Source organism: Neovison vison, chromosome 1 (assembly GCF_020171115.1).
Source record: "Neovison vison isolate M4711 chromosome 1, ASM_NN_V1, whole genome shotgun sequence".
NCBI lineage: Eukaryota > Metazoa > Chordata > Mammalia > Carnivora > Mustelidae > Neogale > Neogale vison.
In genome coordinates, this window is record NC_058091.1 from 59228966 (window position 1) to 59253551 (window position 24586).

The window sequence follows — 24586 nt, forward strand, 5'->3', positions numbered from 1 at the left end:
ACCAATCCTACTAATACCTTAATCTTGGTCTTCTGGCCCCCAGAGCCATGAGACATTACATTTCAATTGCTCAAGACCCCCAGCCTGTGGTATTTTGCTGTAGCAGCCCTAGCAAACCAATATAGCAGTCTCAAAATCACCTTGAGTTACCTTCCTTTAAAAGAGCAAATGCCTGACTACTAATTCCTTATTTTGAGAGCTCTTTGTTCATAGTTCATATCAGGCTGATCTATTTTGTTATCTTATAAACTAGGCCTATGGATCTTAGTGAAGTTTCTAACCTCTCATGTGCTGGGTTTTCAATGGTGACAACCCAATGGCTCATTAGAAATAACACTGGATTGAACATTACTCAGAAGGTATTGGCCCTGCAACCACCATTTTGGTGGGTCACCTAGGATTTCCCAGCTCAGCTGCTGGTTAGTAAAAAGAAAGGGCCAGCTTAGATTGTTTCTAATATTCTTTTTAATTCCAAGATTCTGTAATAATGTGATTTTTATCTTCAAGTTGAAGTCAGTATAACCTAACCAAGTGGAGGAAGTGGAGCCATTAAAAATCATTATGGATACAAGGAAGGGCACTCAGCATGGTATCCCTGCTTCTTGGGAGATTTTGCTTAGGGTGTAGTAAATGTACTCAGGATTGTAATACTGTACTTGATTGTATTCAATTTACTGTGTGCGCACATACACACACACTCACACACATATAGCACACCCTGCTTTTAATCAACAGTTTCAAATTTTACTATCTACAGAAGCAGGCAGCTAATGTAATGGAGAAAAGTGGCCGGGTGAGAACTAGGAACACTTAGGGAGCCATCTCAAGGAGCAATTTATCCTCAGTGCTAATCCATTGTTGCCAGAAGAGAACAGTGAGCTCAGTGTTGCAAGATCCATTTGATAAGCTGATGAATCTGACCTGTTTGTGTAATCTCTCAATTTTTAAATGTTGTTTCAAGAACAAAAATCCCACTTTATGGGTCTAACAAGCCATTTGGCAGGTCAAATTTAGAGGAGGTCAAGAATCTGCAATCCTTTTCATAAATGAAAAGCAAAATGTGCCTACTTGACATGAAACATCCACTTCTGTGGAATTAACTAGATGGTCCCATGTAGATAAAATTAATACTAAAAATGAGTTGCAAAATGTTAGTCAATCTTACATAAGAGAATGACACAAATTAAGTTGAACAGATCATTTAAAAAACCCTTAGTTTCAGTATTCATTTTAACTTCTCACTCTTTTTTTTTGTTGTTGTTTGTTTGTTTTGGTTTTTTTCACTCAGTGTTTTTAAAGAGCAGCATTCTATGAAGCGACACTGGATTTTTCTCTTTCTTAGTTTTCAGGCCATCTTCCCTTAGAAGTAGTTGAACAATGGTCTAATGACCATTGAAATCAAGCTAGTCAAGGGGAAAGAGTAATAAATACTTCCTGAATAACATATATTAAGTATATTATCCTAAATTTAAATATGGCTTTCCTCCCAAGAAGCTGAGAAAAGTTTACATTTTGTTCTTAAAATATTTTTTTAAGTTAGCTAACTAATGAGTTAACTAATAAAGATTCCTATTCTCATTGAACAGAGAAGGAATTATTAAAGGGTTCATTTCTGGTTTCCCAAGTTGTGGTCTGAACTGAATAACAATTTTTGAGACTTTTTCTAATAGACCACTTAACTAAAATCAAGCCAGCTGCTGAGAAAAGAAATCCTCAAATTCCTCTGGGCCATTTACCATGGACCAACACCTTGACACGCACAATTTTAGAAGATCCACACACAAAAAAGTCCAATCCAGTAACTGTGCAATGACTGTGTTTTATTTGTCTAATTAGATCAAGTTCCTGGCACAGTGTCTGGCACAAAGTAGGGTGTTCCATGTTTGTGGAACAGAGATCATTTACGGGTGATGTCTAGAATGTTGTGATTATACTGGCGATGCCCAGAGCTCTCTAAAATTCCCGGACCATCTTGTCCTTCAATATACTTTCATGCAGGACTCAAATGGCTGCATGCCGCGCTGTTGCTTTTTCCACCTTCCCGTTTTTCTGCTATCTGACATACACTTTGGATCGGGTGTGCACAGCTTGGGTAAGATTATGTGCCTTGCCAAGATGGAGGCTCTGCCATAAATGGAAACAAAAGAGAAATCAAATCATAGGTTAAGAGAGTTTGGCAGCAATGACGTATTACCCTTTATTGCCTGTGCCTCTTTGCCATCTTCAGTCCTTGAAAATGACAGTCACTGGTGAATCACAGTGGCTGCAGGCGTTCTGCACAGCTTGGAGCTCTAGCAGAAAAGTGGGGAGACCTCCCTGAAGGATGATGTAAGAAGTGGAGGTCTGGGTGGCTTTTAATGGGACTATTTGGTTACATTTAATAATTTGTCTATTAATTGGGGGGGGGGAGTCCCTTTAGCTAAGGCAGTATTTTGTTGATCAGAATGAACTTCTTAAATTTTTTTTTATTGTTAACACTACATTTCTCCCTATAAAATTCTATAGGTATGCTTCTTTTTCCTTAGATTTGGTTGTTTGACTAGCTAATAAGACAAAGTGAGTAATGAACCTTTCAGGTAACAGCCAGCAACTCTTAAATTAACACTGTGTAGTTATAAAAATGAAACTCTTCCTAAGTGATCCTGTGCTATGATGGAATTTTCCTTCAGTGTCTGCACACACTCTTTTAGATAGCAATTCTCCCGTTTTATGCTCCCCCAAACAAAACTTACTTCTTTGTGTATCCCAGATATAGCTGTTCAGAACTTCTCCCAGCAGGTACAAAAAGTTCATTAAGATGGTTGTAGACCCAAAGAAGATGATTCTGGCTCCTGGGCCAATGTGTTCCAGGAAAGGGTACACCCACATCCCAGTTACATGATGCACCCAACACACCCTGCAATAGAATTGGAAAGGAGACAAAGACAGGAGTTCTTCTCATGTCAGATTTCAAAGCTCCTGCTATCACAAATATAGAACCCCCACTCCAACCATCCTTCAGCAATGCCAGTTACAAGTTTGCTTCTGACACCTAGGAACTACCAGAAACTTTGTTGTTGTCATTTGTTTTCTTTTACTTTCTTTAGGATTCATTTATTTATTTGAGAGAGATAGAAAGAGTGTGGGCACAGTGTTCAGTGGGGAGGGGCTGAGGGAGAGGGTCTCAAGCAGACTCTGCACTGAGCACAGAGTCCCATGCGGGGCTTGATCTCATGACCCTGAGATCACGACCTGAACAGAAATCAAAAGTCGGACACTTAACTGACTAAACTACCCAGCTGCCCATGTTTTCTTTTACTTTTTGTTCTAAAATAATTTTAGACTCACAGAAGAGTTGCAAATGTAGTACAGAGTTCCAGCAAGCCCTTCACCTAAGTGTCCCTGAATGTTAACATCTTGAATAATGACAGTACAATTAGTAAGGTGCCATTAACATTGGTACAACAAGTGGACCGCAGACTTTATTCAGAATTCCCATTTCCCCATTAATGCCCCTTTTCTGGTTCAGGATCCAATAGGGTCTTTGGTAGTCACTTCTCCTTAGTTTCCTCCAATCAGGCAGTTCTTTGGTTTCTCCTTCTTTTTCCTGACACTTGATGGGCTCTGATCAGGTGTTTGAAACTGTTGTTTTTCTCAATACTGTTATACAATCTTAATTTCTTCCTTACATACGGCAACAATATAGCATCCGGCAAGCACACTGTAACTAAATCTAGGTGAGTATGTGCCATACGGCCTTCCAACCAGATAACAGTGTGTCCTCAGCAGTGTACTCAGTGCAGAGTGCAGTGTGTACCTGCTGACGGAACCATCTTATAACCTCACCAATACCTGGCTAACCACCATCTGGATCTTTGGATCCTTTATTTGTCCCCCCCCCCACATTTCATAAATACAATGGAATATTACTCAGCCACCAGAAAGGATGAGAAACAAGACAAAGGATCATAGGGGAAGGCAGGGAAAAATGAAACAAGATGAAACCAGAGAGAGGGACAAATCATAAGAGACTCTTAATCTCAGGAAACAAACTGAAGGTTGCTGGAGGGGAGGGGGGTGAGAGGATGGGGTGGCTGGGTGATGGACATTGGGGAAGGTATGTGCTATGGTGAGTGAATTGTGTAATTATAATTTTATAATTATTTTATAATAAAATTTATAATAATTTTATAATAAATTGTGTAATTATGTAATTGTGTAATAAATTATGTAATTGTGTAAGTGTGAATTGTGTTAAGACTGATGAATCACAGACCTGTACCCCTGAAACGAATAATACATTATATGCTAATTAAAAAAAAGAAAGGATGAATACCTACCATTTACATTGATGTGGATGGAACTGGAGGGTTTTATGCTGAGCGAAATAAGTCAATCAGAGAAAGACAATTATCATATGGTTTCACTCATATGTGGAATATAAGAAATAGCACAGAGGATCATGGGGAAGGGAGGAGAAAACTAAATGGGAAGAAATCAGGGAGGGAGACAAACCAAGAGGGACTCTTGATTCTGGGAAACAAACTAAAGGTTGCAGAAGAGGAAGTGGGTGGGGGATGGGGTAACTGGGTGACGGGCATTAAGGAGGGCATGTGATGTAATGAGCACTGGGTGTTATATATAACTGATGAATCACTGAACTCTACATCAGAAACTAACGATATACTGTATATTGGCTAACTGAATTTAAATAAAAAATACTTGCTTTTAATTATTCTATTGTGTTCAAGAGATATTTTAGGCTCAGTGGGAATACAACATCATTAATCTCCACTGTTCTCAGAAAATTCGTTAGAATATTTGCTCCGTTGGTTGGTCCTGACACAACTTCTAAGAGCAATTTTCCAGAACATTCTTGGGCTCATCACTTTATCAATTCTTCTCAATGTTGAAGACTAATGAAAATACAATAACATTACTGCATGGGGAACAAAGATGACTTTTTATACTTATGTGCTTTGGGGTCATCTTCCTGGTAATCCATGGCTTCAATTTTCATTAAGGAGACCTACATATTTACCTAATCAAAGCAGGAAACCTGGGGATCTTTCCCTAGAGCTTGCAGTCCCAGTGAGGGTGATATCACTCCTGCTCAAGGAGGTGAAAATTTGTTCTGAAGACTTCTTCAGAAATCTTACTCTTCTTATGTGTAAAGCACAGATGCATACATACAAAGAATATAAACAGATACACAGTTTACACGTGGTCTTAAAATTTCACAGGCCCAGCAATTTCACACCTGGTTATACATCCAAAATAATTGAAGGCAGTAACACAAATAGACATTTGTATACTGATGTTCATAGCAGCATTATTCACAATAACTAAAAGGTGGAAACAACCCAAGTGTCCACTTAGAATCAATGGATACACAAAATTGGTCTATTTGTACAATGGAATATTATTCAGCCATGAAGAGGAATGCAATTTTGATATATGCTACAACAGGATGGACCTTGAAAACCTTGTACTAAGTGAAATAAGCCAGACACAGAAAGACAAATATTGTATGATTCCACCTATATGAGATACTAGAACAGGCAAATTTATAGACAGGAAAGTCTAAGAGAGGTTACCAGGGGCTGGGAGGAGTGGGGAATAGGGAGTTAAGGTATAATGAGCAACGAGTTTATGTCGGGAATAAGGAAAATGTTTTGGATAAAGATAGTGGTTATGGTTATATAACACTGTGAATGTATTTCATGACATTAAGTTGTACAATTATAATGGTTAAAATAATAAAAATGTTATGTCTCTCTTACACAATGAGGCATTTTTGTACGTTGGATATTAGGAGGAAAAATACCTAAAAAGTTTCCTTGGTGGGGGGCTTCTTTCATTAGAAAGAAAGTGGAGAAATGCTGTCTTAGTGGGAAGAGATGGTCATTAGGTCCATCTGGGTCAGCTTGAATAACTGTCCAAACTAAAAGCCTTTTACCAAAAGAGGAAGGAGAACTAGTCAAGACTTTTCCTTCCTAAAAGGCTGAAGGATTTGTGAGACTCAGGAGAAATTAAATTGTTAGAACTACCCTGTGGGGTTCTGATGCATCATATTCTGTTTGTCCGTAAATTAGAGGCAGTTTTAACTTCCTAATCTTTTCTTCACTGGTATAAAGAGTACTGTGTGCTCATCAAGTGGTTTATTAATTTCCACTGAGATAATAGGCAATTCTCCAAAAATGTAACACCGTAAAGCTACAATTGATTTTGCAAATCAAGTTATAAAATTATAATCTGACTCACTGTAAAACTGTTTCCTCAATTAGGCAAATTAGGAGCCATTTGAATTATGAATGCTAATTGTGTTTTTTCTACCTGTTCCTGGCTTTCTACTTGTTTCTGGTAGAATGAAACTGTCACTAGCAGCTTTCGGTAAGGTGTCTAATGCAGGCCTCTGCTCCTCTGACGTTGTTTGTGATGCACTGTTAGTTTGTATGCAACCATCTCAAACTATTGACCAGATATAACAACCACAACCGCATCCCCTTTATCTAAAGATGACTCCTAAATTTATATCTCCAGTCTTGACCTCTTCCTGATCTCCAAAGTTCTATACCCTGGTGCAAACTGCACATCTCCCATGGGAGGATGCATCTCCAACCCAACACTTCCATGATGACATCATCATCCTTGTATCCTAATTCCTCATGACTGCCCCCAACACCCCCCCAACATATAACATGCATCTCCCACATCTTTCCCTTCTCACATCAATGGTTGCTGCATTACTGCAGTAGTAGCTTGGGACAGAATATGTGGAGTCATCTTTGACTTTTCTTTTCTCACAACTCACATCCAACACATCCTTAAATCCCATTGGCTCTATTTTCCAAATATACCCAAGACATCTATCTGTCATTGCCATCACTACTATCTGGGTTCAAGCCATCACCACCTCTCACTAGAACCCGTGCAAGAGCTTCCTGTGGCTTTGCATTTACATTTGCTATAGTCTAGTCAATAGACTATTCTCATTAGAGCAGCCAGACTGATCTGGTCTAAACGGAAATCAGGGTGTGCCACTATTTTGCTCAGAACTTCTGCTTCCCCTCTTGTTAGAGTAAGAGCCAGAGACCCCCAGTGGTTCTTCAAGGCCCTACATAGGCTTGCTGGGCACTCTACTTACTTTTCTTCTCCTCTTGCTCACCCACTCCAGCCACATTGACTCCTTGGCCTTCCTTAAGAACACTGAGCACTCTATATTTGTTTCTGTGTCTGGAATATTACTCCTTATCCCGATCTCCCCTATAGTATTCCCAGCGTTCCCTTGTGTCCTTCTGGATTTTGCTTAAAGGACACCTTCTCAATTAGGTCTTCCCAGGCCACTGCATCTAAAAGTTGCAACCTTTATCCTGAAACTTCCTATTCTCCATCCCTTTATTTTTCTCCCCAGCCAGTTAATATACTGTATTTATTTTTACTGATCTGTTTATTGTCTGTCCAACAAGCACAAGTATTTTTTATCTGTTAGGTTTATCACTAGATTCTGTGGCTCTTGGAGCAGTATCTGGCACACAGATTGTGCTCAATAATTGTTGAACTAATAACTGAATAAAGAAATATAAAAAACAACAGCATCTATTTATTAAACCTTTACTATATGACAGGCACTTTGCCAACAACTTAAAAAAAATTAAAAAAAAAAGAAGTCTCAACCCTACCCTCCTCCCCAATCCTTATGTTCTTTTTAAAAAATTTCTTTTCAGTGTCCAGAATTCATCGTTTATGCACCACACCCAGTGCTCCATGCAATACGTGGTCTCCATAATACCCACAACCAGGCTCACCTCCACTCCTTTCCCCTCCAAAACCATCAGTTTGTTTCTCAGAGTTCACAGTCTCTCATGGTTCATCTCCCCCTCCAAATTCCCCCAACTTACTTCTCCTCTTCATCTTCCAATATCTTCCATGTTATTCCTTATGCTTCACAAGTAAGTGAAACCATATGATAATTGACTCTCTCTGCTTGACTTCACTCAGCATAATCTCTTCAAGTCCCTTCCATGTTGATACAAAAGTTGGGTATTCCTCCTTTCTGATGGAGCCATAATACTCCATGATATATATGGACCATATTTTCTTTATCCTGTGCTCTTTTCTGTAGAAAACTGGATAGTAAATATTCCCAGTTTTGTAGGCCATATGCTCTCTGTCACAACTCTCAACTTTGCTATTTAGTGCAAAAGTAGCTATAGATAATAGGTAGACAAAAGAGTGTGGCTGTGTTCCAATAAAACAGTGGAAATGTAAAATTCTCAGGGCAGGGTGGTGGATAGCTACTCTGAATACGGTGTTTTACTAGCATATGTAATCCCCTTCACTATTCAGCCACCCTATGAAGTATGATTATCCCTATTTCACAGATAAGGAGCTGAGACTGAACTAAAGAACTTGTCTAAAAATTAGAAAAGCTGGAAAAGCAATGCACAACTGATTTCTTTTCTGCTGCATGGACTTACTTCCCTAAGCGAGGATTTAGCAGAATCTCCAAAAACGGAGTGAAGCTTTTTTTTTTTTTTTTTTTTTTTTTTTAGTTTTCTTGACTATATCTCAGATGTTAAAGTCCTGTTATGTATGTGGGTTTCACTGGATTGGTGTGAATGATGCACCCACTTGTCCTAACAAGTTGTGCTTTTACCATTTGTTTCCTTGATACAATCAGGGCTCAATTCCCTGCACAAAAATGACTCATAGCCTTGCTCATCTATCTGTAGAGTGTTCCCAGTTCTTGGTTGACTTCCATGTCTATCTTGTTAAAGCCTTTCTGTCTTAGTGCCCGAATGGCTTATTCTTAAGGTAATAAAACCAATTTTAATTTTAGCCTAAAAAATGGATAATTGTGGTGTGTGTGTGTGTGTGTGCGCGCGTACACAAAAATATGCAGATACTCTAGTATCATATGACTTCTAGGATTGTCTATTATTAAATATACCTCCATTTTAATTCAGTTGAATGTGCAATTTAAAAATAATATTTATTAATGCCTCCTATCTAATTGCTACATGACACAGATTTTTTAAAAAAATACTTTATTTATCTATTTGTCAAAGAGAGAGAGAAAGCACAAGAAGGGAGAGGTGCAGACAAAGGGAGAGACAGATGCATGATTCCTACTGAGTAGGTAGCCCATTGTAGGACTCGACTCCAGGACCCTGAAATCGTGAACCTGAGCTGAAGGCAGACACTTAACCGACTGAGCCACCCAGGTATCTCTTGACACAGATATCTTTTATTAAAGCACAACCAAAAAGTTTCCATCAACTTCGTAAATACTGTTCTATATGTCTTCTCTTCAAAGGCAAACTTCTCCAGGGAATCTGTACTCATTGACTCTATATCTATACTTTGCAATCATTCCTCCCACAACAGTCTGGCTTCTAGTCTTGATACTCCACCAAAACAAAGCAGCTCTTTGACGTCAATTTCTCTTGGTGTTCCTCCTACCACTTTGGCCATTCTTTTTGGTTCTCTTTTTAAGTTCACCCTCCACCACCCACCACTAAACACTGGATTTCCTTAGGGTTTGGTTTTTAAGCTTTCTTCTCATATTGTACATTCTCGGGTAATGAGTTCATTTATGTTCACTGGTTCATGTCTAAAACCTATACATGGAAATTTCACAAATCTATGTCTTAGTCCAGACCTCTCCTCTGTTTCAGAGAAGTTTATAAAACAGTGCTCAATACACCTTAAACATACCTCAAAATCCATATATCTACAGACAAAGTCATGCTCTTCTTCCTCAAACCTGGTCCTCCTCTGATATTCCTTTATCCCTGTGAATGGTATTACTAGTCATTCAGTTTTGCAGCTCAAATCTGGGAGTCATTTTTACTACTTTTCTCTCTTGCATCACATATATTTAGTCTATTATCTTGTCCTGTCAAGGTTATCTCACACACCTCTCCAATATGTTCCCCCCCATCTCCATCACCTTAATTTGTGTTATGATCATCTCTGTTTGGAGTAATGTAATAGTTTCTAGTTATCTTGACATCTACTATTGTCTCCTTCTGATTCATCCTTGCAATTGCCAGAGTAATCTTTTCAAACCAGAAATCTAAACACATTATATCCCTGCTTCAAACATGTCAATGGCCTTTCATTCCTTTTTTGTTAAAGACCTAATTTTTTTTTAAGTGACCCTGAGATCACAACCCTGAAATTAAGATAAAGAGTCTGGATGTTTAACCAACTAAGCCACCCAGGTGCCCCAAAGACCTACATTTTTAACAAAGTCTAGAGTGTTCATCATAGACTGGCATCTATCTGATTCATACTCCCTCTCATACCTGGCTCTTACACTGACTTTCATTTGCTTCCTTGATTTTACCATATTTCTTCCTGCCATGTAGATTTTTACATGTTCCTCTTTCTGCCTATGCTGTTAGCTCTCTATCCCTTAGACTCATTAGGTTATATTTCTCCTTTATATCTTAGCTCAACTATTATAACTTACCAGTCATCACTTAGGAAAATTTTCCTTGATCTACTAGGTTAGGTCAGATTTTCATAAACTCCTTATGGAGTCATGAATCTATTTTATAAGCTCTTCTTTTATTAGCACTTAAATTTGAATGATATCTTTATTGGAATATGTTTCTTCCCATCTAGAGTACTAGAGTATCTAAATTCTGTGAGGTGAGAGACTGTTTTCCCTTCTCCTTTAAAAAACCTTTTTTTTTTTTTTTTTTTAAAGAGAGAGAGAGGGCAAGGAGGGGCAGAGGGAGAGAGAGAATCTTAAGCAGGCTCCATGCTCAGTGTGACCCTGACATGGGGCTTGATTTCACACCCTGAGATTGCAACCTGAGCCAAAATCAAGAGCCAGATGCTTAGCCAACTTTAACCAACTGAGCCATCCAGATGCCCTTATTTTTACTTCACGTTGTGTCATCAACATTTAGTCTGTCTGCCATCTAGTAGAAGAATGAATGAATGAATGAATGAATGAAAGAGTAGCATTTAAGCTGTGATAGGAAGGATAAGTAAGAGTTAGGTGAACAAAAACGGAAGGCAAGAACTTTCTAGCCAAATGGAATAACATGTTAAAAGACCTGAAAACAATGGAGAGCTCCCAGATATACAAGAAGGAAACATTTTTGTTGAGATCAATGGAAAGAGGGTAAGAGGGAGCAAACAGACACCAAACTGTAGGTGGGTTTTTAAGCCATGGTAAGGATTATAGACTATATTCTTCTGTGGACAACAGAAAGTCTTTGAAAGGTTTCAAATAAAAGTGAAACAGATCAGTTGACCTGGAAACCCATTATATCAGAGTTGGTGGTAGCCAAGATTGGAATGATAGCACTGGAACTCAAAATTAGTGGATAGATTTAAGAAATATTTAGACTGGCATCTATCAAATTGTGGGTCATAAATAGTAGCATGCTGAAGATGGTCAAGAGAGCTGATTGTTGGATCTTTGGGATGTTTCCAAGCTCTTCATTTCGTAGCTTAACTTCACCCAGTAGAAAATATCAGAAAACTTTACATAAAATGATGACAAAAATTGTTTTATGAAACTTGTGTTTCACTTGTGGTGTGTGTGTGTGTGTGTGTGTGTGTGTGTGCATGCACATGCATGCTGGCATGATGCAATAGATGTCTCTTTCACTGAAGGTAAAATACATTTAAAAGAAACTGATTTAGAAAATAGAATTAAGAGAACTTGGTGATTGACTGGATTTAGGCAGTGAGGGAACTGAGATGAGTTAAGATTGAATCATAGATTCCTGGCTTGATTAACTGGGTGGAGAGTGCTGCCATTTCCTGAGATAGGGAAAACCTTAAGGGAGCCCGTCTGAGAGGATGATGAGTTCAGTTTGGACATGTTGAGTTCAAAGTGTCTGTAAGTGATCCAAGGGGAGATTTCCTGAAGGCAATTACATGGGTTTGGACTGTAGAGAAAGAACTGATGTAGCAATACAGATATAGGGTTCCTTGGCCAAAATATGGTGGTTGGAGCCATCAGAAAAAATTGAGATCACCCAGGTAGAGTGTAAAAGCTGAGAGGTCCATGAGAGAGACCTAGAAAAGATCTAAGGGGCAGTTTGAGGAGAATGAAGAAGCTAAGAAGCAGACCTAAATAAATAAATAAATAAATAAAAATGAGCTAGTGACAAGAAAGGAAGACAGAGAAGTATAGTGTCTTGTAGGCAGGGGACAAGTGGGAAAAGAATAGACTAGACAGCATCTAGCAGCATAGTATATTTGAGAATTGAGAATAATTAGAAAACTAACTTCCCTCCTACAAAGTAGAAGCAAGAAAATTTTCAGATTCTAATTGGTATGTGTCTCCTTCAAATCTCTTTTGGATTTTGACAGGGTACACATGATAAATAGTGAGTAAAGAAAAATTGCCCTTGTTAAGCTCAGTAGCTCTTACGCCACCTAGCCAAATTTCATCCCATCACATAAATCATGAGTTGTGCTGATCACTGGAGCCCTTGAGGAGATGTAGGGAGGAAGACATATCATCTTCCCTTTTCTGCCTCTGTCACCCTTATTTATCCTGGATAGACATACATACTTACCTATCTTATCACTGATGATCTTTCAATTCTTAAGATTAATTTATTTTTAAAAGGCTTTAAAAATTGCTTTGTTATTCACATTTAGTTAAGAAGCTAGGATATTCAACAGCTGGGCTACTACTCATAAGACGCATAGGATGCAGACTTATGCAATAACAGCTAATGGTTAATGTCACTGAATTCTCAGTGACAGGCACTGTACTGAAAGTTCTACATGAGACACTCTTTGGGAAAGGTCTTATATTATTACCATTTTGCAGATGAGGACACTGAAGCCCTGAGAGGTTCAGTAAGTGAAGAAGTAGGGATACAAACCTCAGCAGTCTGGCTCTCAGCCTATGGTCTGGCCTCCTCCAGAGCTCTGAAGAATAAAAAGCGATGGATAGGAACAGGGTTCTGGATAGGTTTTAATGTGCTCAAAATCAAAAAGTGATCCAAGTATGAAATCTCTGTGTAGAATTTTTGTTTTTCCCCACTGACTATAAAAGTTATGGAAAATGTGTGAGATATAGAAATATTGCAAAATGTAAGATCAATCAGTTTTGGTGAAGTTTTAACACGAGAGTGAGTCTCTTATAAAACTCAAGGGTCAGATTTTGCAACTTCCTGAGAGGGAAGGAAAATCACTGCAAAGATAAAATAACAAACACTTTCTTCAGAAAAGGCATTGACTTACGTCTTAAGAAAGAGTCACATTGTATGTGCATTTAGCCTACTGAAATTTACTACACTGCTTGGCAGGCAGAGAGCATGTACTCCAAGGTGGGGCAAGATAAGGGATGTGCATTGATCAGCTTCCTGACCAGTGGGTCTCTTTATGTCTTCCATGGTATTTCCAACTTGATGCTTTTGAAAGACTTGCCAAGGCCAGTTTTAACTTTTGGTTCAAAATGCTGACTTTAGACGTGGCCCTCTTTTTAGATGTAATAATCTCAATTTAGGGCAATATAAAGGCACCTTGGACCATCTCCTGGCTATTGATTGCAATCAATAGTTTGATTATAGATTGCAATCAATCTAGGAGGTTGGTTCTTGCTACACTTTTGAGAATCTAGAATTCTGTTGGAGTTTTCTGGAGGTTGCGTACTCATTCATTTATTCAACAAACACTTCTTGAATCCTTTCTGTGTGCCAGTTGGAATAAGCAGCAGTAAGGATGCGATGGTGTGCATTGAGGAGATCATGGTGGAGAAGGCTGCCAAGGTTCCCACTGTAATGGCCGCGGGCCCCAGGAATATGACAAAAGATATCTGCCTAGGTGGGAACAGGGCTCTGGAAACAGGTCTCAAAAAGTTTTCTATGGTGATGTGTACAGTAATGCTAGAGAATTAGTGCATCAATTCATAGGCAAATACCACATGGAGGGATCCCATCTGAAGCAGTGTTAAAATATCCTCTAGCTCAGTTATAGAGATAATTTTAGAAGTTACAGATAAAATTACATAACTCTTCATTTACTGTGGATTTAATAGAGTATTCTTCAAGATAATCTTAGGGTATAATCATAATACACAATTTATCAGTGCCTTTCTAATTTTCTCATTGGAGTTAGCCCAAATTGACATCAGTTGGAGGTATCTAGACATGAGGCCAGCTTTAGGTATGTGCACCTTATGCAGTTGCATGTGGTCTCTGACTCAGAAGGACCCTACATTTGACTTAATACTCTGCTTCCTTATCTTAAAATTCCTAATCATTTTTTAATCAGGGGCTCCAAATTTTTATTTTGCACTGTGCCCCACAAATTATGGAGCTGGTGCTGTCGGGTAGCTTTACCATTTATACTTTGGATCATCTTCCAGGTTATCCACATAGTAGTTAGGTCACCCTGAATATTATTTAACTTTAGAAGTCTCAAGTTTCTCTCTGCTAAAGGAGTATAAAGAATACTGCCTATCTTAGAGATCGACTCAGAAGATAACATAAAGATATTAGCAGAGTCAACTTAGGTTAGATAAAAAAACAAGCAAACAAAACAAACAAAATCTTCCCACTGCTTCTCCATATGCAGAAATTCATATTTTTTCTCTACTCATATACACAAAGATATTTTCAAGGTTACAAGTCCCTCCGCCCATCCCTGGGGAAAAAGACAAATTGTGCATGCCTCCCAGAATGAATTCCTGTAATGAGATAATGAAGAAATGTGTTTTCTTCCTGATTCTAAATCACAAATATCAGAGTAATTTATCCACACAGGCAGGCCAATAGTCTACTTCAGAATATTTTCTCCCAACACATTTCCTGGCACATATCTAAAAAGTGGTTTCAAATGATTTGCTTCTTTTGAATCCTGCTTTCTATAGCCTACCTCATCTTATGGTGATATTTCCCCCAGAGAGCTCAATTTGAATTTCCCTAGTAAAATTCATGACTGATTTTGCTTAACTTTAATCATTTGGACTTTCTTAAAGTATATGAATGCAAAACATCAAGTTGACACATTGAATGTTGTAGGAAACATATGTTCTTTCTAGAAAGAGGTGGGGAGTATGGTCAGCAAGGGATTCTCCTAACCCGAACAATCATCAGAGTTGGCTGTGGTAGTGGGAAATGCATGCGCTTAAACTGCTAGCTCTGGAAAGGGAAGAGGAACACCTAAATCCCACATACGAAAATCACAATAATCCATATTTTGTAGAAATGATCTCTAGTGTCTCTCTAGCACATTTAGTGCTTCTCCTTCTAGTAGATTCTTATTTTTAGGACTGTAGTGTTCTCGTTATCCCTGCCACGATTATATCTTCCTTGATCCTGCCATCTCTAACTACCAACCTTTCTCTCTTTCTAATTGCCAATCTCCTTAAATAAATAGCAAATTTCTAGACATCTCTTGAGCTCTTGCTTCGTGCCAGTGTCTGGTTTCAAATTGCAGTGAGGCCATCTCTGTACTATTTGTCGCATCTGTCCTCTTTGTGCTTCTTCCATAACTGTTAAATGTTTCTTTTTTCATTCAATAAATATGAACAGTGTCTAGAATGTGTCAGGCACATAAATATCGCAGTATGTAAAGTAGATGTAGTCCTGCCCTTGTGACAAGATTTCCAGTATGACCGAAATACAGACACTGTAGTACATTATGCCCTCGCTAGTGCAAGGGAAGGGTGGGGGTGTCTGTTATTATTTTTCCAAGCTGAGTTGTAGTGTTCATTTTTCAACTTCATTTTAATTTTTATCAAAATTAAACCATCAGAAGTCTAGAAAGTTTATATTAAAAGGCAAAAAGTCAATGCCATACCCAACTTAGTCTCCTTCAAATACCCTGTCCAGATTCCCCAGAGGAAGCCATATTCATCAATTTTAGTTGTGTCTTTAGATTTTATATTTCTTAAAAATTGCCATATAATGCCAATATTTTTGATTTATCAACTTTATATAGTATCTTCTGATTCCAAACACGAAAGATATGGGTTCAGCCACCTCACAACCCCTCCCCTCTTTTTTTATCTTTTATCCATACATTTTTTGATATTATATTTGGGTGGGCTAAATCAGTCCTTTGTATTTACTTTTCTCATGTTTTTGGTATTGTATCCAAAAACTTTACCAAACCCAAATTCCTTGTTTTCTTCTGGAAGTTTATATAACACTGAACTTGACAGTTTGGGTTATGACGCATTTTGAGTTAATTTTTGTGAAAGGTATAAGGTTTGTATCCAGATTGACTATTTTTTTCATATGGACTTTCAATTGTTCCAGTACCATTTTAAAAAATTTATCCTTTATTCATTGAATTGCTTTTGCTCCTTTGTCAAATATCAGTAGACTATTTTTATGGATCAATTTCTAGGCTCTCTATTCTGTTCTAATTATATCTATTCTTTTGCCAGGACCACATTGTCTTGATTACTGTAGCTTTATAGTAAGTCTTAATAGTAATATCAGTTCTCCCATTTTTTCTTTTCTTCAACACTGAGTTGTCTATTCTATGTCCTTTGCCTTTCAACATAAACTTTAGAATTGGTTTGTCAAGATCCACAAAATAACTTGCTGGGATTTTGATTGGACTTGTGTTGAATCTATAGATCAAGCTGATAAAAATTAGCATTTTAATAATATTGGGTTTCTCAATCCATGAATATAGATAGACTCACTCTCCACTTACCTCTTCTTTCTTTCATCAGTTTTTTTTTTTTTTAAGATTTTATTTATTTATTGACAGAGAGAAATCACAAGTAGATGGAGAGGCAGGCAGAGAGAGAGAGAGGGAAGCAGGCTCCCCGCTGAGCAGAGAGCCTGATGCGGGACTCGATCCCAGGATCCTGAGATCATGACCTGAGCCGAAGGCAGTGGCTTAACCCACTGAGCCACCCAGGCGCCCCCTTTCATCAGAGTTTTATAGTTTTTGCATATAGATCTTGTACATGTTTGTTAGATTCATATCTAAGTATTTTATTTTTTGGGCGCTATTGTAAATTTTACTGTTTTCAATTTAGATACTCCCTGTAAATTGCTCATATATAAAAAAATCAATTCATTTTTGTATATGAAACTTGTATCCAGTGACTAATTAGTTCCAGGAGGTTTGGTTTTTTTTTTTTTTTTTTTTTTGGTTCATTCTCTGGAATTGTCTGCATAGATAATCATGTGATCTGTGAACAAAACAGTTTTATTCTTTCCTTTTAATTTGTATAAAAATTTTACTTTCCTTTCTTGTCTTATTGCAGTGGTTAGAGCATTCCATATGATATTGAGTAGAAATGGTGAGAGAAGACATCCTTGCCTTATTCTCAGTCTTAAGGATAAAATATCCTTTTTTTTTTTTTTTTTTTTACCATTAAGTATGATGTTAGCTGTAGTTTTTCAAATAGTTGTTCTTTACCAATTTGAGGAAGTTCTTCCCTACTCATACTTTGCTGAGTTTTCTTTTCTTTTCTTTTTAAGATTTTTTAAATTTATTTGAGAAAGAGAGAACATGCGTGAGAGTAGAGAGGGGGCCAAGGGAGAGGGAGAAGCAGCCTCCTTGCTGAGCAGGGAGCCTGATGCAGGGCTCAATCTCGGAATCCTGGGATCATGACCTGAGCCAAAGGTAGACATTTAATCCACTGAGCCACCAAAGAACCCCACGTCTTCTTCTTTTTTAAAAAAATCACGAATTGGGGGGCGCCTGGGTGACTCAGTGGGTTAAAGCCTCTGTCTTCGGCTCAGGTCATGATCCCAGGGTCCTGGGATCGAGCCCGGCATTGGGCTTTCTGCTCAGCAGGGAGCCTGCTTCCTCCTCTCTCTCTCTGACTGCCTCTCTGCCTACTTGTGATCTGTCAAATAAATAAAATCTTTTTAAAAAATTATGAATGGGTGTTGGACTTTGTCAAATTACTTCTCTGCATCTATTAATATGGTCATATTATTTTTCTTCTTCAGCATATTGATGGGATGATTATACTAATTGAAGTTTGAATGTTGACTTGCTTTGCATACCTTGAAAACATTCCACTTGGTCTTGGTGGATAACTTTTTTTAAAGATTTTATTCATTTATTTGATAGAAGGCACAGCGAGAGAGGGAACAAAAGCAGGGGGAGTGGTAGAGGGAGAAGCAGGCTTCCTGCTGAGCAGGGAGCCCGATGCAGAGCTCAATCCCAGGACCCTGGGATCATGACCTGAGCTGAAGGCAGACTCTTAACAACTGAGCCACCCAGGCACTTCGATAATTTTTAAATACATTGTTGGGTTGGATATGCTAATTTTTAAAGGGGGGCTGTTGCTTTATGTCTCATTTTCTTTCTTTTTTTCTTGAATTTTTTATTCAAGTTTTTTATTCAAGTTTTATTCAAGTTTCAGGGATAGAATTTAGTGATTCATCAGTTACATATAATACCCAGTGCTCATTACATCAAGTGCCCTCTTTAATGCCCATTACCCAATTATGACACCCTCCCACTCACCTCCCTTCCAGCAGCCATACTTGTTTCCTATAGTTAAGAGTATCTTATGGTTTTCCTCCCTCTTTGTTTTTTCTTATTTTATTTTTCCTTCCCTTCCCCTATATTCATCATTTTGTTTCTTAAATTCCACATATGAGTGAAGTCATATGGTATTTGTCTTTCTCTGACTGACCTATTTCACTAAGCATTCTGCCCTCTAGTTCCATCCATGTCATTGCAAATGGCAAAAATTCATTCTTTTTGATAGATGAGTAATAGTCCTGTGTGTGTGTGTGTGTACACACATGCATATACATACTACATCTTCTTTATTTATTCAGCTGTCCATGAACATCTGAGCTCTTTCCATAGTTTGGTTATTGTGGACATTGTTGCTATATACATTGGGGAGCATGTGCCAATTTGAAGTGCTATTTTGGTATCCTTTGGATAAATATCTAGCAGTATAATCGCTGGATTGTAGGGTAGTTCTATTTTTAACTTTTTGCAAATCTCCACACTGTTTTCCAGAGTGGCTGCACCTCTTTGCATTCACACCAACAGTGTAAGAGAGTTCTTTCCCAACATCCTCACCAACATCTGTTGTTTCTTGAGTTGTTAATGTTTAGGCATTCTGACTGGTGTGAGGTGGTATCTCATTCTAGTTTTGATTTGTATTTCCCTGGTACTGAGGGATGTTGGGCATTTTTTCATGTGTCTGTTAGCCATGTGCTTGTCTTCTTTGGGAAAATGTCTGTTCATGTCTTCTGCCCATTTTTTTTTTTTTAAATTTTATTTATTTATTTGACAGATCACAAGGAAAAGTTCCAAAGGAACTCAAACACCTGGAAGCTAAAGATCACCTTGCTTAAGAATGCTTGGATCAACCAGGAGATCAAGGAAGAACTGAAACAATTCATAGAAACCAATGACAATGAAGACACTTCGATCCAAAACCTATGGGATACAGCAAAGGCGGTCCAAAGGGGGAAATACATAGCCATCCAAGCCTCCCTCAAAAAAATTGAAAAATCCAGAACACAGCAGCTGTCTCTACACCTTAAAGAACTGGAGAATCAACAACAAATCAAACCAACTCCACACATAAGAAGGGAAATAATCAAGATTAGAGCTGAGAACGATGAGGTAGAAACCAGAGATACAGTAGAACGTATCAATGAAACTAGAAGCTGGTTTTTTGAAAGAATCAATAAAATCGATAAACCATTGGCGGCACTAATCCAAAAGAAAAGAGAGAAAGCTCAAATACATAAAAGTATTAATGAAAAGGGAGAGATCACAACGAACACCAAGGAAGTAGAAACAATCATCAGAAGTTATTATCAACAGTTATATGCCAATAAGCTAAGCAACCTAAATGAAATGGATGCATTCCTGGAAAACTATAAACTCCCAAAATTGAATCAGGAAGAAATTGACAACCTGAATAGACCAATATCTAGTAACAAGATTGAAGCGGTGATCAAAAACCTCCCAGAAAACAAGAGCCCAGGACCTGATGGATTCCCCGGCGAATTCTACCAAACTTTCTTTTTTTTTTTTTTTTTTTAAAGATTTTATTTATTTATCAGAGTGAGAGGGAGAGAGCGAGCACAGGCAGACAGAATGGCAGGCAGAGGCAGAGGGAGAAGCAGGCTCCCTGCTGAGCAAGGAGCCCAATGTGGGACTCGATCCCAGGACGCTGAGATCATGACCTGAGCCGAAGGCAGCTGCTTAACCAACTGAGCCACCCAGGCATCCCTCTACCAAACTTTCAAAGAAGAAATAACACCTATTCTCCTGAAGCTGTTTCAAAAAATTGAAGCAGAAGGAAAACTTCCTGACTCTTTCTATGAAGCCAGCATTACCCTGATCCCCAAACCAGGCAAAGACCCTACCAAAAAGGAGAATTTCAGACCAATATCACTGATGAATATTTGATAGAGATCACAAGTAGGCAGAGAGGCAGGCAGAGAGGGAAGGGGAAAGCAGGCTCCCTGCTGAGCAGAGAGCCCCATGTGGGGATGGATCTGAGGACCCTGATCATGACCTGAGCTGAAGACAGAGACTTTAACCCACTGAGCCACCCAGGCGGCCCCTTCTGCCCCTTTCTTCAGGGGAGTTTTTTTGTTTTTTGGTTATTGAGATTGACAAGTTCTTTATAGATTTGGGTACTAGCCCTTTATCTGATGTCATTTGCAAATACCTTCTCCCATTCTGTAGGTTCCCTTTTAGTTTTGTTGATTGTTTCCTTTGCTGTGCAAAAGTTTTCATTTTGATGAAATCCCAACAGTTCACTTTTACTTTTGTTTCTTTTGCCTCTGGAGATGTGTCTAACAAGAAGTTGTTGCAGCCGCGGCCAGAGGTTACTGCCTTTGTTCTCCTCCTTTGTTCTCACATTTAGGTCTTTCATCCATTTTGAGTCTATTTTTGTTTATGGTTTAAGAAAGTGGTCCAGTTTCATTTGTCTGCATGTGGCTGTATGATTTTCTCAACACCATTTGTTTAAGAAACTTTTTTCATTTGGATATTCTTTCCTGATTTGTCAAAGATTGGTTGACCAGAGAGTTGAGGGTATGTTTCTGGGTTCTCTGTTCTGTCCCATTGATCTATGGATCTATCTGTTTTTGTGCCAGTACCATACTGGTGTGTTTTTTTTTTTTTTCAAGATTTTATTTATTTATTTGACAGAGAGAGAGAGAGAGAGAGAATTCAAAAGTAGACAGAGAGGCAGGCAGAGAGAGAGGGGGAAGCAGGCTCCCCGCTGAACAGGGAGCCCCATGCAGGACTCAATCCCAGGACCCTGAGATCATGACCTGAGCAGAAGGCAGAAGCTTAAAACACTGAACCACCCAGGTGCCCCCAGTACCATACTGTCTTGGTGATTACAGCTTTGTGATACAGCTTGAAGTCTGGAATTGTAATCCCTTCAGCTTGGGTTTTCCTTTTCAACGTTTCTTTGGTATTTGGAGTCTTTTGTAGTTCCTTACGAATTTTAGAATTGTTTGTTCCAGCTTTGTGCAAAATGCTAATGGTATTTTGATTGGGATTACACTGAATGTGTAGATTGCTTTAGGTGGCATACACATTTTAACGACACTTGTTCTTCCAACCCATGGACATGGAATATTTTTTCATTTCTTTGTGTCTTCCTCAATTTCTTTCATAAGAGTTCTATAGTTCTCAGAATATGGATCTTTTACCTCTTTGGTTAGGTTTATTCCTAGGTATCTTATGGTTTTTGGTGCAACTGTAAATAGGATTGATTCCCTGATTTCTCTTTCTGCTGCTTCATTGTTAGTGTACAGAAATGCAACAGGTTTCTGTGCATTGATTTTATATCCTGCCACTTTGCTGAATTCCTATATGAGTTCCAGCAATTTTTTTTTTTTTTGGTGGACTCTTGGGTTTTCTACAGAGTATCATGTTTTCTGTGAAGAATGGAAGTTTGATTTCTTCTTTGACAATTTGAATGCTTTTTATCTCTTTTTGTGGTCTGATTGCTAAGTTGAGGACCTGCAGTAATTATGTTGAACAACAGTGGTGAGAGTGGACGACCCCATCCTGTTCCTGACCTTATGAGAAAAGCTCTCAGTTTTTTCCCCTTGAAGATGGTATTTGCTGTGAGTCTTTCATCTATGGCTTTTATGACATTAAGGTGTATTCCCTTTATTCTTCTATGTTGGAGGGCTTTTGTCAAGAAAGATGCTGTATTATGCCACATGCTTTTGAGAAGATCATATGGTTCTTATCCTTCTTTTATTAATGTGTTGTATCAGTTGATTGATTTGTGGATGTTGAACCACCCCTGCAGCCCAGGAATAAATCCCATGTTGTGGTGAATAATCCTTTTAAAGTACTGTTGGCTCCTATTAGCTAGCAACTTGGTGAGATTTTTGCTTCCAGGTTTATCAGGTATATTGGTCAGTAATTCTCTTTTTTAGTGGGATCTTTGTCTGGTTTTAGGATCAAAACCCAAATGTTTTTGCTGACCTCATAGAATGAGTTTAGAAGTTTACTTTCCATTTCTTTCTTTCCTTCTTCTTCTTCTTCTTTTTTTTTGAGCAGTTTCAGAGGAATATGTATTAATTCTTCTTTAAAGGTTTGGTAGGATTCTCCTGGGAAGACGTCTATCTGACCTTGGATTCTTGTTTGTTATGAAATTTTTAATTACTGATTCTATTTCTTTGCTTGTTATGGGTCTATTCAGGTTTTCTATTTCTTTCTGTTACAGCTTTGGTAGTTTATATGTTTCAAGGGATTTTTCTGTTTCTTCCACATTGCCTAATTTGTTGGCATTTAATCATCCATAATATTATTTTATAATTATTTGTATTTCTGCAGTGTTGGTTGTGATCTCTCCTCTTTCATTCATCATTTTATTTATTTGGGTCCTTTCTCTTATCTTTTGATAAGTATGACTAGGGGGTTGATCAATTTTATTAATCCTTTCAAAGAACCAGCTCCTAGTGATCTCTTCTTCCATTTTTTTTATTAACTTCTATAACATTGATTTCTTTTTTTTTTAATAAACATATAATGTATTTTTATCCCCAGGGATACAGTTCTGTGAATCACCAGGTTTACACATTTCACAGTGCTCATCATAGCACATACGCTCCCCAATGTCCATATCCCTACCACACTCTCTCGTTCTCCCTTCCCCCAGCAACCTTCACTCTGTTTTTTGAGATTGAGTCTTTTATGGATTGTCTCCCTCCCAATCCCACCTTCTTTCATTTTTTCTTTTCCTACCCCCAAACCCCCCACATTGCATCTCCACTTCCTCACATCAGGGAGATCATATAATAGTTGTCTTTCTTCGATTGACTTATTTCACTAAGCATAATACCCTCTAGTTCCATACACGTCATTGCAAATGGCAAGATTTCATTTCTTTTGATGACTGCATAATATTCCATTGTATATATATACCACCTCTTCTTTATCCATTCATCTGTTGATGGACATCTAGGTTCTTTCCATAGTTTGGCTATTGTGGACATTGCTGCTATAAACATTTGGGTGCGCGTGCCCCTTTGGAGCACCACGTTTGTATCTTTAGGATATATACCCAGTAGTGCAATCGCTGGGTTATAGGGTAGCTCTATTTTCAGTTTTTTGAGGAAACTCCACACTGTTTTCCAGAGTGGTTGCACCAGCTTGCATTCCCACCAACAGTGTAGGAGGGTTCCCCTCTCTCCGTATCCTCGTCAGCATCTGTCATTTCTTGACTTGTTAATTTTAGCCATTCTGACAAGTGTGAGGTGGTATCTCATTGTAGTTTTGATTTGTATTTCCCTGATGCTGAGTGATGTGGAGCATTTTTTCATGTGTCTGTTGGCCATCTGGATGTCTTCTTTGCAGAAATGTCTGTTCATGTCCTCTGCCTATTTCTTGATTGGGTTGTTTGTTCTTTGGGTGTTAAGTTTGCTAAGATCTTTATAGATTTTGGATACTAGCCATTTATCTGATGTGTTGTTTGAAAATATCTTCTCCCATTCTGTCAGTTTTCTTTTGGTTTTGTGGACTGTTTCCTTTGCTGTGCAAAAGCTTTTGATCTTGATGAAATCCCAATAGTTCATTTTTGCCCTTGCTTCCATTGCCTTTGGCGATGTTCCTAGGAAGAAGTTGCTGCGGTTGAGGTCAAAGAGGTTGCTGCCTGTGTTCTCCTCAAGGATTTTGATCGATTCCATTCTCACATTGAGGTCCTTCATCCATTTTGAGTCTATTTTCGTGTGTGGTGTAAGGGAAGAGTCCAATTTCATTTTTCTGCATGTGGCTGTGCAATTTTCCCAGCACCATTTATTGAAAAGGCTGTCTTTTTTCCATTGGACATTCTTGCCTGCTTTGTCGAAGATTAGTTGACCATAGAGTTGAGGGTCTATTTCTGGGCTCCCTATTCTGTTCCATTGATCTATGTGCCTGTTTTTGTGCCAGTACCATGCTGTCTTGATGATGACAGCTTTGTAATAGAGCTTGAAGTCCAGAATTGTGATGCCACCAACTTTGGCTTTCTTTTTCAATATTCCTTTGGCTATTCAAGGTCTTTTCTGGTTCCATATAAATTTTAGGATTGTTTGTTCCATTTCTTTGAAAAAAAAAATGGATGGTATTTTGATAGGAATTGCATTAAATATGTAGATTGCTTTAGGTAGCATAGACATTTTCACAATGTTTGTTCTTCCAA

General features: G+C 38.3%; 1 protein-coding gene across 3 annotated transcripts in view; it reads right to left on the reverse strand.

The window, feature by feature from the left end:
- The window catches only part of AIG1 (androgen induced 1), a 270821-nt gene that overhangs the window by 3817 nt on the left and 242418 nt on the right, over positions 1–24586 (reverse strand). Inside the window, exons 5-6 of one of the 3 annotated variants that reach the window (XM_044247570.1) lie at positions 2733–2896; positions 1800–2124 (exon numbers count right to left, since the gene is read on the reverse strand). In XM_044247570.1, coding sequence (XP_044103505.1) covers positions 2099–2124; positions 2733–2896 — 190 coding nt within the window. In that variant the 3' untranslated portion in view covers positions 1800–2098. Of the gene's footprint in view, positions 1–1799; positions 2125–2732; positions 2897–9490; positions 9769–24586 lie in introns of those variants that run through there. The other 2 variants (XM_044247585.1, XM_044247613.1) reach the window with 2 other exon arrangements.